Source organism: Epinephelus lanceolatus, chromosome 16, assembly GCF_041903045.1.
Source record: "Epinephelus lanceolatus isolate andai-2023 chromosome 16, ASM4190304v1, whole genome shotgun sequence".
In the NCBI taxonomy this organism is placed as follows: domain Eukaryota; kingdom Metazoa; phylum Chordata; class Actinopteri; order Perciformes; family Serranidae; genus Epinephelus; species Epinephelus lanceolatus.
Window position 1 is genome coordinate 3,344,266 of NC_135749.1, and position 18,369 is coordinate 3,362,634.

General features: G+C 42.7%; 1 protein-coding gene across 1 annotated transcript; it reads left to right on the top strand.

Moving 5' to 3' along the window:
* The first annotated feature begins 759 nt into the window (after nt 1–759).
* srd5a1 (steroid-5-alpha-reductase, alpha polypeptide 1 (3-oxo-5 alpha-steroid delta 4-dehydrogenase alpha 1)) lies at nt 760–15,236 on the top strand. The gene is made up of 5 exons (XM_033637983.2): nt 760–1,198; nt 4,820–4,986; nt 8,781–8,882; nt 13,493–13,643; nt 13,768–15,236. The coding sequence occupies exons 1-5, from the start codon at nt 888–890 to the stop codon at nt 13,832–13,834; spliced, it is 798 nt and encodes a 265-aa protein (XP_033493874.2). The 5' UTR covers nt 760–887; the 3' UTR covers nt 13,835–15,236.
* Nucleotides 15,237–18,369: the final 3,133 nt, after the last annotated feature.

An 18,369-nucleotide genomic window follows, 5' to 3' on the forward strand; every position in this document is an offset into this window, starting at 1 on the left:
AATAAATGAATAATACAGTGCAGGGAGAAGCAGAAAACTGAATGGTCTTATTTGAAGCTTTAAATTATATATTGAAAAGTGATCATTTAACATTGTGTGTGAAACAACAATACCAAACATAATTTTTTTTTTTTTTTAAAAAAGAACATAAAACTAATACAGATGATATTAACTGTACGGTCTTGCGCTTATTTAGAGTCTCCACCTAAAAAAATATTACAATATCATAATGTTATAGAAGCCACAATATTTAACATACAGAAAATTTAATGACAGCATAAAAGTGAAAGGAAGCTAATCCTAAATATATATACAACAACAGCAATAAATAAATAATAATAATATGCATTAATTTAATATAAAATTATTACACTTCCAAATAAAGTCACGAGAACAAGAGTCACGTATTTTGTTCATATGATAAAATTATATTATATTATATTATATTATATTATATTATATTATATTATATTATATTATAATTTAAACTGGAATGTGAAACGTGCATTTTTTAGAATTAATTTGTCACTGTATTTTTCAAAAAGAGATTCTATTTATTTTTATTTATTCATGTATTTATTTTATTGTTTTGCAGCAGGTGGTGTATGTAAATTAAGCTTTGAATATTTCTCAGTGACGTCAGACACCACACACACGACGTTAAATAACTTGCAAAGCGAGCATTATGATTGGCTGATAGGATCCGATGCCATATCTGTACAGGGGCTGTGATTGGTCCTTGCTGTGAGCCTGACTCACTCGCGTGTAGTATTACACTTTAGGTTGAGGTGTGTGTGATATTAGCTGTGACACAACACACCGTCAGGTAGTTTCTGATAAGACATAATTACATCGTCATAGTTATTATTTTTTAGTTTGGTGACGCAATGGATGCTGTGCTGTCCCGGCTCTTCTCCTCGGAGGAAGAGGAGCTGTACATGTTGGACTGCATGGCTTACTTGATGGTGTTCATGGCAGCCTGCACCTTCCTCATCCTGCTCTTTGAAAACGTCCCGTACGGCCGCTACTCCAGCAGCAGGTACGGGTTCCCGGTGAACGCCCGGTTCGCCTGGTTCGTCCAGGAGCTGCCTGCCATCCTCGTCCCTCTGTGTCTGCTGCTTTGGACATCCTCTGCAAAGAGCTCCCTGCTGCCCAACCAGCTGCTCATCGCCATGTACCTCTGCCACTATGTCCAGAGGTGAGTTAAACCATGATGTCACACCTGGAGACAGGTAAGTGTTGGATAACCAGTTTCACCAGCATGAATAGTTACTGTAAGAAGTGGCTCCACGGAGGACTCCTGCTGCTCCACTCAGATAATGTAATGAATATGAATAATTAATAACAGGAAGAGAAAAGTGCATTTATATTTTATACTGCACCAATATACTAAAATAATATCTGTGTTGAAGTCAGGCAACTTCAGACATCATTTAAAGTGGGACAAACATGGTTTTTAAAGTGTGTCTCAGGCTTTATTACAATATTAGCAGAAAGTTACCAAACTCTCTTTATTGCATCGTTATTACAAATGTGTTTTACTTAACAGCAGGGGCGTAAATATAGACAGTGCAGGTAGTGTGGTTGCTCTGGGGCCCCTAGGGTGGGGGGCCCATAAATAGGCTGACCAAACGTCCTCTTTTGCCAGGAAATGTCCACTTTTCACGTCCCGTCCAGGGCGTCTGGGGGTTTTTATAAACTGATGATAATGTCCGGTTTTCCGTGTGTGTGTGTGTGTGTGTGTGTTAGAGTGCGGCACGGGCCGCATATTTCTGTCCGACCCCGAACCGAGCCCGACATTATTTAATGACCAAAGCACTGAGTTTGTGTCACACAGTGGTTACGGTTGAGGCTATTTAACAGGCCGGGCGTGCTCAGCGGAGAGGGAGACCTCTGTGTTTGAGACGGGAGCGGGCGGCGGGAGGTCCGAGGCTTCCAGCGAGAGGAGAGGGAGAAATAAAACAAAATAAGATAAAATAGGAAAAAACCTGTCTCCTTCTTTTATTTTATTTTCAGCATTTAATCAAGGCGGAGGCGGGCGGCTGGAGGTCTGAGACTTAATATAACTGAATTTTCTATCCATACATATAAATTTTAATATACCTCGGGGCCGCCCCAGAACACGCTGGAGGGACTACATCACCCGGCTGGCCTGGGAACGCCTCGGGGTTCCCGCGGAAGAGCTGACGGAAGTGGCTGGGGAGAGGACTGTCTGGGCTTCTTTGCTGAGGCTGCTGCCCCCATGACCCAGACGGATAAGCGGAGGACGACGAGTACGAGTATAAATTTTAAATATATTAAAATTATGAGGCATCTTTGAGTAAACTGTGAGTATGATTTAAGTAGGCTATGTTGTGGCCGGCCGAGTGTCCTCTTTTTTGGAAATCAAAATATGGTCACCGTACCCATAAAAAGAGTGGGCTCTCCAACTAAAGCCCTTTTTAGACAGGAGTTGTGCAAATTTGCAGGAAAGCCCAATCAGTCTTTTTTCAGCATTGGCAGAAATATAAAATATTCAAATAACAAAATTATATTCTAAATAAACGACAAAAAAAAACGATTAAAATTGTTAAATTCAATTAAGAATTTCTTATTTTCTTTGGGAAATGGTTTTGAGTGATTACTTTGTACATTTAGGTAAAATGGGACATTTTTCTGAAGTGAAACCAGGGTGTGTGTTTTTAGGCTGCCAGGTGCCATAACATCATAACATCATGCTAATGTGTGCATCCATGTCATTAAAGGTGTATTTAGTATTTCTGTCACCTAAAAAATATTAAAAGACGATGCTGTGACCTTGTGACTATGACCTGTGGTCATGAGCCTTGGGTAAAGAATGCATTTTATTCATACAGCACCTTTCAAAACACAGTTACAAAGTGCTGTACAATAAAACTAAACACAATTATAACACAAGAAGAATAAAACAAATAACATGTCATAAAGTGTCATCTAGTAAAAGATAAAGTAAAGAAAACTAAAATCAAGATAATAAATGGAAAATAAAATGAATATGATGACAATAAAACAGACAGACAGCTCAGATGAAGTCAGGATTTGCTTTCAGACAGAAGTTATTTTTAGCAGAGACTTAAATGAAGCCAGTGACTCAGAGAGCCTGATAACCTCGGGCAGGTTGATCCAGAGCCTCAGGACCCTGGCGGCAAAAGCTCTGTCCCCTTTGGTCTTCAGTCTGGACTCTGGGACAAGCAGATCTCTGCCCGAGGATCTCAGACTACGTAAAGGTTCATAAGGGACTAACAGGTCTGAAATGTAATCTGGAGCCATCAAGAGCCTTAAAAGTAATCAATAAGATTTTAAAGTCAGTCCTAAAACAAACAGGGAGCCGATGTAAAGAGGCTGAAACTGGTGTGATGTGGCCGAGCTTCTTGGTTTTGGTTAAAAGCCGTAGTAGTGACAGAAAGAATGAGATCGCGGATACAAGAGGCTGAATGAGTTTCCTCTGTGGAATATCTGGGCTCAGCCTTAAGCCTGATTTATAGTCCTGCGGCGTACCTACGACGTACCTACATCGTTGCCGTGATGCCGTCATGAACCCTTCGAACTTCGAACTCCGTCACTCCATTTCGTCGCGGTGCAATTCACCGCCAGAATGGTAGGGGGCTGCGTTCCTTTCCTGAATGGTTATCGTCGTCTCTAGTTGATTCTTTGTTTAGCTTCCGGCTTTTCCGGTCACAGAAAAATGAACACGGAGCATGGACAGACAGCTCCGTCCGTATCCGTATCCGTATTGAACGTTGAGCATAAATGGGCCTTAACATCTACATCGCAACAGAAGATGTTTAAAGATGGCGGGGATGGCGCAATCTGGAAATACGGAACCGGAAATGCGTTGCTACCAAGCAAACCAATCACAGCCCTCTCGGTCTGCGCTGGGTCTGCGTCGCCTCGACGTGTAGTTACATTTTTGGGGAAGGTGCACGTCAGGCTACGCCGGGGGCTACGGCGAACCTCCTGCGTAGCCACATACCCTACGACGTAGCGACGTCATTGATTTAACGCAGGACCATAAATCAGGCTTTATAGATAGGGGGAGGAGCTCGGACATCCAGAGGGAGCTCAGAGTAGAGCCGCTGCTCCTTTATGTTGAAAGGGGTCAGTTGAGGTGGTTCAACATCTGATCAGGATCCTCCTGGGTGCCTCCTGTTAGAGGTGTTCCGGGCACGTCCCACTGGTAGGAGGCCCCGGGGCAGACCCAGAACACACTGGAGGGATGACATATCTCATCTGGCCTGGGAACACCTCGGGGTCCTCCAGGAGGAGCTGGAAAGTGTTGCTGGGGAGAGGGATGCTGGGGTGCCCCTGCAACACAGGCCTGGATAAGCGGATGAAAATGGATGGATGCAGTGACTCCATGTTGGCCACAGTAGTCCACAATTAGCCAACATTGTCACACACACGCATGTTCATTGTCGACAATATGGCACCAAGGCAGCAAAAGTTGGACAATCTTTTTGAGTAAATAGGTTACATTAATGATTTTTGAAATGAATGGATGACCTCATAAATATATTTAAACATTTTATAAAACTAACAAACATGACAGCCCCATTTTACCTCCACTCCATGCCATCAGGGTGAAGTGAGGGTTCTCGATGTATTTGGAGGTTAAAAGTTTATAAAATATTTTACCAGGCAACTTAATTTCTTTATAGAAATAAAGCAGTAACAAGTTCTAAAAGTAAAATTCAAGGTACGCTTCAGAATATCAGGTGGTTGTCTTGGTAACCTAACAAAAATAGTGTCTCAAATTACCTGACCTCACCCATGTGTTAATGATGTTTGTGTTCCTCCGCAGATCCCTCATTTATCCATTTTTAATCCGAGGAGGTAAACCAACGCCCTTCGTCTCCTTCGCCCTGGCCATTGTTTTCTGCATCTATAATGGCTACATGCAGATCAGGTACCTGAGCCATTACGCTGAGTACCCTGCAGACTGGGTTACACATCCCTGCTTCATCACAGGTTGGTGCTCTGTGCTTGCTGCTTCACTTTGTACAAGAGGGAACATGGATTATTTAATTTGCACATTAGCTTCTGTTGGTGACACATTTGTTTATGTGTAAAATCGACCTCACATAAGTATGACAATGATGTGAGTTATATTTGCAGAGGAGAAATGAAGAAATGTTTCTGTTATATTGGCAGGTGTTGACAGTAAAATAATTCAAACAGTGCACGAGGGTGCAGTGATGTGTAAACTATATAAGAATAATAAAAGTAAAACTTGATTGATATTGTTGAGTGTGTGCAGTTCAGTGTAAAATAACACAGAATAATGAATTATGGAGGAACAGACGCAGAGTCAGGATAAAAACAGGATCTCTACCTCTCTCCCAGTTCATCCCTTCCTCCCTCTCTCCTCTCTGACTCTTCTCTTTTTCCATCTTAAATTAAACAAAATGGCAGGACTTAACTTAAACACACAGCTCAGCTGTCGTTCAAACTCTTTTGTCCATCTTCCTCTTTTGGCTTGTGCTCCACTGCAGGTGCTCGTCACGCTCTCCAAACCTCAAAGTGCTCAGCAGTTTGTCTTGGCTGCCTTTTGCTTTTTAAACTAATGCGGGAAACTGTCAATTTAAAGTCTATGTTGTTTCACTGTAAACATCACTCTGCTCCCTCACAACCCCGCTCAGACCTCGCATCTGCAGCTAATTAAGAAAAGTGTACCAAAGTATTAAAATACTGGGATGGTAAATTGACCTGGACTTATGTAGTGCCTGTCTAGTCTCTGACCACTCAAAGCGCTTTGAAGGCCCTGACACTCCGAGCCAATGGTTAGCTGTCGGTCAAAGTTGGGCCGTTGATGAGCGTCTGCCGCCCTCGTAGGTGCGGTGTGTCCCACACAGTTGGCCCTCGTCATCGCTAGTTGGCCTTTTGCTGAATTGGTGCCAGCACAGTGGAGCCCGTCGGCGAATTAAATCACTCTGATTGTCAGTTCAGCTCAGCGCATGAGAAGAGAAACTGAAGTGAGGAAAGTAAACAAAGAGCTAAAGTCCAGAGGGAGTGAGACCAAAACAAACAAGTTATTTGAGGTCAGATTATTTTTCTTAATCCACTGAGCTCTTTTGCAGAAACGTTTCCTGATGGTTTGTGTTATTGTTCACTGTCACATGGTAAATATGCTCTGTTCTCTCAACACTGGATTGTGTAGGTAATGTGCTAACTGGCTAACTAGCATCCAGACAGTCTTGTCGTTTCCATTTTTGAATGACAATTACAGACAACCACCATCTGCTGGTGTGGGGGCGGGGGTATGTCCTCTCAAGCAGGCACAGAACATACATGCTTGTTGGCCATCTGTGTGCTCATGTGCAAGTGAAGTTAAAGTCAAGTTAAATGTTCCATAAGTTGTAAACTACACAAAAAAGTAATGTAAAATGTGTCTCTTAAAAGTAAAATAAGACTGTCACAAATGTATTTCCAACATTTTATTGCCTACCATGTACCAGACCAGGGGATGCACATGATGACATATGTATGTACAAAGAAACAACTCCTCGCCCAGTGTTCCAACATCTGCAAACGGCAACTGTTGTCGCAAAGTATAGAAATATATGTACAAATGATTCTTTTACCTGCCTAAATTTATGTCCCGATTTTCAGTAAATATTTCATAATGTTAGATTAAGGGTTTGAGTTCATGTGAGATGGAAACATTATCGGGTTGATTTCTTTCGCCATGATTTCTTCTCAAATTTAAAACCAACAAAGCTGTTGTGCTGTCTGATCTCACCTGGTGCTGAGTTCCAATAGTTTGCAGCTCTGACAGTAGATCTGTGCTGCACCGTCTCGTCTGGTCGTCCTAGACGTCCTCTCATTGTCTGAGTGCAGCTGTATGAACTCTTTTAAAGGTGGGGCAGCCAGATTGTTAATCACTTTGTACACTAGACTAGAATCAGCAAGACAAAGGTCAGTAGATGATGTTACAGTGGTGATAACATGATGGGGTCTTGTCCTGTGCCCTGAGTGTCTGTTTGTCAAGTATTTGCAAAGTAATCTGAAAGAGTTGTTTTGAATCCTGTAGAAAATCTGAGGTGTGGGTGGCAACCAGGCTGATATACAGTATACAATAATTAATAAGAATTAAATCTCATCCGACCACTCAAAGTGCTTTTTACACTACGAGTCACATTCACACTCTGGTGGCCGATGCTGCCATACAAGATGCCACCTGCTACTCACACACAGATGGAACAGCCATCGGCGCAATTTGGGGTTCAGTGTCTTGCTCAAGGATACTTCGACATGCAGACTAGAGGAGCTGGGGGTCGAACCACTGATCTTCTGATTGGTGGACGACCCGCTCTACCTCTGAGCCACATAGCATAGTATCGGGATATTTTGTGTGGCAATATTGTTTCGATACGTGGACGCCAAGAACCGATTTTTTTGTTAAATAAATTATTAATATTGCACATACATATTAAACATTTGGTAGCCACGGGTGTCAGTAGCGTAGTGGATAGTGCCAGTGCCCTATATCCAAAGGCAATGCCTCGCTACAGCAGTTGCGGGTTCGACTCCGGCTTGCAACCCTATACTGCATGTCACTCCCCCACTCTCTCTCTCCCCACCTCACTCTGTCCTATCCATTAAAAAACAGGTGAAAAAGCCCCCAAAAATAATCTAAAAAAACAAAACTAGACACATTTTGCTGCAAGAAAAATGACTTAAGTGGGAAAGTTTATCTTTAAAACTTTATCTTATTAACAGATGTTAACAATTTTTTCTTTGGGGACACAATTGACGGTTGAAGAAAAATAATTAATAGGCATATATTGTAATACCGCAATAGTTCACAAAACTTTAAAAATTTAAAATCATGTATCATGATAATATCGTATTGCGCGGTTACTGGTGATTCCCATCCCTAATGTTTATACTGTTTGCTCATTATATTCCTCTTTGTTTTGTACAGTTTATTTATTACATCAATCTGTGTGTTTTACTGATACGTTCATGTATATTGTGTTGTGTTTTTGTCTCCTGATGCCTCCTGTTTGTCCCTCTGCTGCTGTCAAGTTGTAAACTTCCCCCCTGTGGGACGAGTAAAGGATTATCTTCTGTTATTAACTGCTAAATTACATTTGTCATTGTCAAGGTGATTTTGAAAGTCTCTCATGATTTAGATTTCAACTCAAAGATTTCCTTGAATCCGGAACAAATACAAAGTGCTTACAAAGAGCTTACATCTCTGTATTCATGCAGTGATATTTAAAGCACCGCAGCTGCAGCAGCGATACTGACGAGTACTGTTTATACATGCTGTAACTTTTATAGAAACGTTCAACATTTGCCCAGTGTGCTCATTTGCTCTCTCTCTCAGAGAGTAAGATGAGAAAAGTGAGCTCGTGTCCGTGCATGAAGTGAGGAGCTGGAGCCGGGAGGCGATTAGCTGAGTTTAGTGCAAAGATTGGAACCAGCTCACTATGGCACAGATACGAGAGAGGTATCGATCTGCTCATCTCACTCCTGGAAGAGAGCAAATAAAAGTGTTTCCCAAAATGTTTGAAGTGTTTAGGATAAGATGATCTTTTATTGATCCCTAGAGGGGAATGTCAGGTGTTGCAGCAGCACAAAGAAGCACAGATAAATATAGTGCAAATAAAATAAAACAGTGAATAAAATGAGAGGAATATACGACTAACGAGTAAAGATTAAAAAAAAAAGAAGTATACAAGAGCAGTTAAAGAGAGTTGGCTGAAGGACTTTTGGTCATTTTGTGCTAAAGCAGCTGTTGGTTGGTGCGTCTCCAGGGTCGCTGCTGTGGTTGGTCGGTTGGCTGGTGAATATGCACTCTGACCACATCCTGAGGAACCTGAGGAAGCCTGGAGAGACCGGTTACAAGATTCCCAGAGGTAAGGGCTTTAGTTATGAAAACACTGAGCCGAATTATTTCTCTCACCACAGTGAACAAGTCTCCTTCTCCTGTTACAGCACATCTAACTTTCAAAGAGGAAAACATGATGATAAATGTAAAATAATATATTTATTTATGTAAGTGCTGCTTTTATACATATACATATATATATATATATATATATATATATATATATATATATATATATATACTCTGTACTCTTATTCCACTATAATATACTTTACTCTGTTTTATTTACTGTATATGATGACTGTAGTTACTGGAGCCTACTTTGACTATATATAATTAAGAACATTTATATCTAACAGACTGAATGGCCCCGTTCTTCAGAGTGAGTATATTTAATTCTGAACACAGGACATTTACTGTTAAAGGCACATTTACTCCGTGATGCTGCGTCTCCTTAGGTTTAGAGTTTGAGTCCTTTTTCCGTACCACTGCCGTGGGGTGACAACAAAGACAAGAAAGCAGTAATCACATGATGGCACAGAAGTCTGTGGTGCTCGTACACAGCGCTAGATGCTAATTTTCCCGTGTGGTCGCATGATTATACAGGATCACAGTGTAAGCAGAATCACAGGTTGTCAATAGTTATCTTTTCCTCTCAGCCTTGCCCTCTATGAACCCTTCCATTAGTGCTTAAAAAGGTTCCCGCTGCCTCGACTGGTCCGGCTCAGCTGTGTGTCAGTGACTCACAGGACTCGGAGTGTTTGTGTGTGTCGTTTTGCTTTAGTTGACACAGAGAGAGAAATGTTCTGAACCGCACAGTGTTGATAGTAATCATGTTAGACAGCGGGCCAGCCCCGTACAGGAACATGCACATTAAACTGTATGTCTGCACCAGACTGATCCCAGATTCATGCTATATAAAGTGTCGCTTGTTTACTCAATACCACGCTCATGTTTGTAGAGTAAACATAAAGCTCCAGCCAGCAGCTGGTTAGCATAAACACTAAAGACAGGGGGAAACAGCTAGCCTGGTTCTGTATGGCAACAAAGCGAACAACAATTCCACTAAGGCTCAATATTTAATGTGTCGTATCCTGTCTAACTATAAAGCAAGGAATCTCCTTTACCTCAAGAAACGTTCATCTGATCTACTTCACACGTGGCAGTGTCAAACTTGGTGCGATTTGGACATGTAACAAATTCAGTAACTTTGATAATCTAGTGAACATTGCTCTGTGGCAAGTATATCTACAAAGCAGAGCTGAATGATAAACAAACATGGCAGCACACCGGTAAGGTAAGACAACACATTTACATGTCGTTTTCTATATGTTCTCTGACATTTATCCTAACGATATGAGGCGGTCTTTGTGGAAAAAAAGCTTGTTTAGTGGACTAACTTTGCACTTGAAGGTTGCCCGTTCACTTACGTTTTAACAGGTCTGACGCTACTATGCGCCCCGGCTGTATCTAGGCTAACGGCTAACAACATGCTAACTATTATTTTTATGTCACTAGTCACTTGAAACAAATTTAGGACGATAGTAGAATGCTTTTTAAACTAAACTTTTAAATGCATTACGTGGTATCGGATTGGTCATAGGCTGTACTTGCCGATAACCGATACCGCATTTTAGGCAGTATCAGAGGCATTTCCGATACTGGTATCGGTATTGGTACAACTCTATATAAAAGTGGAGTAAATTACATCTTTCAAGTCAATTTTGCATGCTGCGGCTTCAGGGCACTTGGATTACAACGGACGAGCCGTGAAATGCACAAGCGGAGGTGTGTTGCTCAGGAGACAAGGAAGTGCAGTCTTGAGTGTTAAGTTGTTCGTATAAGTCTAAGAAAGCTGCAAGTAGCATTACACAGGCAGAGCAATCAGCCCGCTGCAAAAACATGTTTTGAACGGGCACTAGTTAATTTAATCCATACAAATCAAAGGGTAAAAACAGCAGAGCCGGGCCAGCTGTGTACTCCTGATTTCAGTCTTTATGCTAAGCTAAGCTAACTGGTTGCTGCCTCCAGCTTCATATTAAACAGGCAGATATGAGTGGTATCAATATTCTCGTCCAGCTCTCAGTCAGAAAACGAGCAAGGATACTTCCCAAAATATGGAAGTGTTGCTGTGAAACAGGGGATGATGGGGCGTGTCACTCCACGTGTATCAACAAAATAAACATTTCTGAAAATTCCTACCAATGAAAACAAACCACTGACAAAACAGATGAGAGAATGCTTTGATGGTGCATTTTTTTTTTTACAGCGTATGACCTTTGCTGTGTGAAAATGGATGCACATTCAATGAGAAGTGACAAGTACAAGGGAGGGGTGGGTAAACAAGAATTTGAGCCATCTCCAAATTCCTTTTGACAAATAGCCTTGAGGGCACTATCTATTGGAAAAGCAAAATAAAATCTACACTGCTGCTGTTTTAGATCACATGTTCAGATAGTAGGTTGGAGTTTTTGTCCTCCGCTAACTGAATCAGCAGTAATAACAGCTTCACAGAGAGAGTGGCTCCCCCGGCTACGACCATAGTCACAACAATAGCACCTTGAGCCTGAACTTGTGGTGAACCTGTTGAAACAATCCTTCCCAGACCTTCAAGGAAAATAAAGTGAAAAGGGCGAGGTGGGAGGAAGCTGTGAGCCGTGCTCCAAATGAACTTCCAGGCACGTCTGGAATCCCCTCAGCCAAGAATGCTGCTTTCACACACACAGGGTAGCAACACTACACATGGCTGGAGTCAATGAGGGAGAGCTCAGTCGTCTATGGTTGGTGTGGACGTTGTTGTGGTGGACGCCCTTTGAGTTTTTAGCAGCGTGCAGACACGAAATTAAATTCAGGGATCGTTAAATGGTCTGTTCCCTCCAAAATAAAAAATATGTATTTTTCCTATATTCTGTTGAGCTATTTATTTGTCTAGATAGTTTTGGTGTGAGTTGCAGTGATGCAGATATCAGCTGTAAAGATGTCTGCCTTCTCTCCAGTATAATGAAACTAGATGACACTCAGCTTGTGGTGCTCAAAGCACCAAAAAATACATTTATAAAACTCAACAACAATGTCTCTTTGCCGAAATCATGACCTGGTTACTCAAGATAATCCACAGTTCTTGTTGCGAGCATTTTCATGTAGGAACTATTTTCTTTCTACCTACCTACACCTGCCAACTGTATCACCACACAGATGGAAGCATGCATCTGTAACCGGTGGTATTAGAACCCAATTGCAGCACAAAGAAGACCAGGAACAGTTGGAAATAACGTTTACTGCAACCATTCAGCAGGTACAGGGCAGGACTAGTGAAGCACACATAATACAGTTCAACACTCCAGCAAAGTCCTTGGCAGCTCGGCTGGTTTGGCAGGCCACACCGGGGACAAAGGTGAGTGAGTGAGTGAGTGAGTGAGTGGTGTTTGCCCAACAGTTAACACAGTTCAGCTCAATATCAAGTCAACAGTCCGCTGTAGGAACAGGACATAGTCATGGAGGTAAAATCTGGGACCAGGTACTCTAAGTACACAGTCCAAGCAGACAAACCAATAAGGGACGGGCTGAAGGTAGGATGAGAAGCCAGCAGGGAAGTACTCACAGGACACACACAGAAGTGTGGCAAGACAGTAAACATCCCTAGATTGCAGGAAACCACCGCAGGTAAGCAGACTGGACGCCAAGCAGCAACAGGCAAAAAGTAACCAAGCACGCAGAACAGATCTCGTGGTTGGGGACAGAAGGCTGAGGTGTTTTCATGGAATCAGTTGAGGCAGGCAGGTCAGAGGCAGGCAAAGATAAATCCGTCCACATTAACGTGCCAGAGAGCCTTGCATTAGTGTCAGTGGGGCTGGGGTCTATATACTGGCTGTGAGTAATGAGGAACAGGTGAACTGAGTTGCCTCGATGAGGTGGGCATGACTAAAAGTGAGGAGTGGGATGTCAGGGTGAGTGGAAAACTACTGACTGAGAGTTGAGTGACTGGGTATGTTGAAACAAGCAGGTGACCGGGAATGCAGAACTGTGACAGCATCTACTCGTGGACAAGAGGCTCGTGCTCGTCACAGCGTGAGATGTTTAATGGTGCTCCTCGCCTGAGCTGTAACGTTAGCTAGCTCAGTGGTGCTAGGTGAGCTAGCAGTAGATGCACGCTTCCTTATGCACAGTGATACAGTTGGAGGGTGTAGTTCAGTAGAGAGAAAATAGTTCCTACATGAAACTGCTCGCAACAAGATCTGTGGATTATCTTGAGTAACCAGGTCATGATTTCTGAGAAGAGACACTGATGTTGAGTTTTATAAGTGTATTTTTTTGGCGCTATGAGCACCAACGCTGAGTGCCATCTAGTTCCATTATACTGGAGAGAAGTCACACATCACTACGGCTGATATCTCAAACACTCGGCAACTCACACTAAAACTATTTAGCTTTATAAACATCACTACAGGTAAGATATTTTTGGGTGAACTGCACCTTTAAAATATCTACTCATTGAGTTAATTGTTGAATTGTAGTAAATAAGGATCCATCATATTTTATGTTTTTCTCCAGAGTAAAATATTTGGGGTTGTTTTGCCTCCAGTGAACATATAAGAGGAGAAGCATACCTGTCCTAATTCCTGTGTCGTCCACCCACAGGCGGAATGTTTGATTATGTGTCTGGAGCCAACTTCTTAGGAGAGATAACAGAGTGGGCAGGCTTCGCTCTAGCTGGCCACTCTGTTCACAGTTCAGCCTTTGCCATCTTTACCACAGTGGTCCTCGCCAGCAGGGCTGTGGCCCACCACAAGTAAGAATAATACACACACACACACACACACACACAGTAAGCAGGTTTTCACGGTGTGTGTTGCGCACTTTAAAGCTTGTATTAATGGATGAAAATGTCTCGTTGCCTCTCTCTCTCGCTGCAGATGGTACCACGGCAAGTTCGAAGACTACCCAAAAACTAGGAAGGCACTGATTCCCTTTGTTTTGTAAAACCACCATGGGAGTCTGAGAAGGTACTGGTTCTTAGAATGGCTGAGGCGAGAGAACATCCCACAATATTTTTTTTTAGTTCAGGAAAGCTCTAATGTCAGAACAAAGCTTGAAGATATTGTTTCACTGAAAACAAAATGAAGCCGGCTGCGTGCTTGCACACAATCTCATCCGAGCTGCAAGCAAGCAACAGTTAAAAACCATTGTGTTAAATAGATGTTTGTCATCACCTGTGCTTATTACATTGTTAATAATGTCCATAAAGCAAAAGCACCTCAACTATGCACTGAATGTACTGGAATGGAAGTGCTGTGTTTGCTGGAGAGGCAACATTCAGCGCTCCTCAGGAGGAAATAAGAAAGCGGACGGAGCATATCTCAACAGTAATACAGTGGATTTATAACACTCTGCAGCAGCAATAAACACTTTTAAGACTCTCCGCTGATCTGCATATTCTCCCAGATGGAACATAAACTGAAAAAATGCAAAGCAGACACTTAAAGTTTTCATTCACTCTCAAGAGTCATCTGTTGCGAATGCATCTTTTTAACATCCATTGCAATTGAAAAGACGAACGAAGGAGGGCCTTGAATGAAGTCCCAGCACATTCTCCTGCTGTTTTACGCTGGGTGTCATCAGAAGGACTTTTCTACCTGCCTCATCATCTCAGACTCCTGGACAAAGATGATGAGGCAGGTAGAAAAGTCCTTCTGATGACACCCAGCTCAGACTCCTGGATAAAGAAGCCATGTTGGAACAAAAGGTGACCATCTCTGTCCTGTGAAGACTGTCCACAGCTTCTCGGCTGCAGGGAATCAAATGGAGGTCGAGCGCAGCCCTCAATAACTCACCCATGCCTGAAATGAGAAGAGGAGAGCGTCGCCTCAACACATCACTCCTGTCAGGGCTTCTGAGAAGGACAGGAAGGAAGGATGAATGAGTGCGTGAAGGCATAAACACTGAATGGGTGAGGTTGTTTATGACTGAATGAAAAGAGGGAGCCTGGGAGGAAAGATAAGAAAACAAAACACTGGGATCAAAGTGAACATCTCTTCTGTTATATTAGTGTTTCATAATCACTGTTACCACCAGCCACATAATCTCATCAGTGAGAGTCAGGACCTTTTTGGAATTGTGCCTTATCGTCACTTTGGTTACAGTTTTTCACAAGCTAAATTCATTTGCAAACTTGACTGCATTGAAACATTTTCTACTGTGTTCCTCTCTCAAAATGTGCCAGCTGCTTTTTCCTCTTGATCAGTCCCTGTGTTCCCAGTTGGGGACATTTCCCCAAACCAGTCACAGCAAAGGTAACGTCATTATGAATGTTATTAACGTGTTGTATTTGAATATATTCCGTCATCATTTTACACATGGTTTCATCAATAAATAATAGGACTTCTGTGTCTGAGTGTGATGAGAAATGAAGGCGGTGTGTCGCTGAAGGCTATGCAGAGTGGCATCCTTAATGTTCGAGGTCCCCGCTGTCTCTCTCTTTCTCTTTCAGGCTATTTCCTCCGTGTATCCTCTTTATCCACGCTTCTTGTAATTGCATCACTATATTACACGGCCCGTATGTACCGAGCTTGCCATCTGACTATAATGCAATTCATCTTCAGGCAGACACCAATGGATTTTCTTTTCAATGAACTGGCTTTTAAAGGTCCAGCGTGTAGGATTGGCATCTAGCAGGGAGGCTGCAGATGGCCACCAAATGAAAATTCTCCGTTCTGGGCTACTGTAGAAACGACATGGCGAACTTCATTTGTAGATATAAATGGCAAATATTTTTAGTGTCAGGTGATTCTACACTAATGAAAACACTGGTCCTGCTTTGACCTGGTATTAACATGCATTTTGGGTGATCTGATCCCAAGTGGACAGCACTAAATACAAGTCTAAACGACCACCAGGATTCAGGTCATTGCTACGTCATTGGTGCAGCATGTGGTGGTTGTTTTGGTGGCAGTGCGCTGAAAGCTCTATAACTTAATCGTCTTACGTTGAGTCGGATGAAGTGTTGCGTGACCTTCTCCTGTTTTGCCCTATGAAAGAAGACGTGTTGGATTCTGCTGACAGCGATATCTCCAGCTGTGCTGACACAGCCGCTAACGAGACTAGCAAGCATGCTACAGAGCAGCTAGCAAAAGTGTAGATGTAATAAGTGTGTGTGGGGCTCTGACAAAATCTGGGCAGGCTGGAGTCCAATACAGAAGCTAAGCATCTACTGCTGTGGAGGGGTCAGCAACAAAACATCTTTCAGCACCTAAAAAAAGTCCAACCTAAAAGAAAATAATATCAGTGTAAGCGTATGATTTATTGGGAGTATTTTTACTGCTTTATCTTCCATCACACAGCCTGTTCTGATGAGGGAGCCATTAACGGCTTGAGCTCCCAATCTTTGCGCTCGTCAAACCCACCAGACTCCATTGACAAAAACAGTAATTTTAGCTCACTGAACACTAAACCTGGTGATCTACCACTGCTTTGATCAGGTGGTTAGTTTGTGCTATTGTGTGACTTTAATGAATCCAAACTAACCGTCTAAAATGCCAAAGTCACACAGTAACACAAACTATCTGATTGAGGCAGCGGTCGACCAGCGGCTCCTGCATTCAGGAATGTTAAATCGTTGTTTTTCTAAATGGAGTCTGGCTATTTAACGGCCTTATTTTCCTGTTGGAAATCACTTTCTGACATTAAGGTAAAGCAGTGAAAATACTCTCAATATAGCGTAAACTTAAACTGGTAATCTTTTTTTTTAAGTGGCTAAAATACATTTTTGTTGCTTACCCCTCCACAGCAGCACATTGCTCAGCTTCCATGTTGGACTTCAGCCTGCTTCTCCAAACTGGGGTCGTCCAAACTGACATCTACTGTATGTAATACACTGACTATGGATAAGCACCCCACACAACCCCACTTCAAATAATCTGAACTATCCCTTGAAAATGTGAAAAGAAGATATGTAAGAAGGCAAAACATATAAAAAGCAGTGCATTAAAACAAACATAGAGACTCATACATTGTCTGATTGCTGTGTTTGTCTTTGCCTGTAGATGGCTCACATCAGCATGTCTGCATCTTCAGGTCTCACTGCTGTTTCTTTGATGTAGGTTGCACAGGTTGCAGGTCCAGGTTTATGTGTGAACCTGCAGGAGCTGCTGCTCTGTAGCTGGATGATACTCACTGGGCCCATTGTAACTGTGTCTTTGTTACGCTGTACAAAACCCCACAGTGCGGCTCACACCACAGGCAATATGCTCATGTGTGGAGATGTGAAATAGCTGTTGATATAACAGTGTAAATGCAGCTTTCCACTAATGTGGGTTAAATATCTGGAACATGCTGCGGCCTCATTATCATTCAAGCCACATGCAGCCTCAGACTGCCGCCTGCTTCCTTAATATTATCTGCTATTACTGTTATGCCTGAGAGCATACTGTTGACTTCTGCAGCCCTGACTCTGTGTGTGTATATATGTGTGTGTGTGTGTGTGTTAGGCATCTGTCAGCTATGGTCCAGTTGTCACCAATGTGGTAATCCCATAAAAGCTGACAATGAGGCAAACCAGCCTTGAAATTGCACACACACACACACTGGCACACAGTGAGTGTTGGCGTTTGGCTTGAGCCGAGACTGTGACATGAGAGATGAGAGGAATAACCTATTCAATCTGGTGTTTCACTCAAACGCCTGTGTTTCACCCAGTGTAAGATAGAGGGAGATAGAAAGAGGAGTGTAGATTTCTCCAGGCGTACAGTGGGAGTGAGCAGCTGTGTGTGTGCCTGAGTGTGTTATACAGAGGGCTACATATCCTAGCTGGCACATACTTTGCTCTGGGGGGTTTTCCTTGACTCTGTCACATGCTGCACGTGAGTAGCAGGAGTTGGGGGCGGGCATTATGCAAGACGCGCTCTCCCTCAATCTCCCTTTTACATGCATACGCATCCCAGAAGGTGCTGGTTATGCCTTATCCTGGCTGCCTCTGCTCCATCATGGAGCTTAATGGGCTGGGAGATGGCTGTTACCGGGGCTGGGTGGCATACAGCGTCTGGGATGATCAACGCCACCTGCTGCGTATTGCCCCTTGAAAATGAGCATTTGGATTCACGGGCTGCATCTGAAATAATAAAGAGAAAAAGGAGGCTCTCCGGTGTTGCCCTGTGGAATGCAGAGCTTTCTGCTGTTTGTATGTATGTGAGCAGCATTTTAAGGGCCACAGGTTTTGATTATGGCCCCCAGCAGTATCTCAGATGCCAGCTGACAACACAATGTGCTCTCTGCCTAATGTTTATGTAGATTTGCTTTTGTTGGAGTTATATTTCAAATGTTTACAGTGGCAGAGGCACAGACAGGATCCTGCACTAGTAATGCCCCCCACACCCACAGCTTTGCATATATATAAATATATTGCTTTTTTCTAATTTAAATTCCAATACGTGCCTGTAATTCCAGATATGTGTCTGAGGCCAGGCTGCGAACAGTTATCTGTCACTTCTGCAGGATTCGGCCTCATATTGACGGGGGATGCC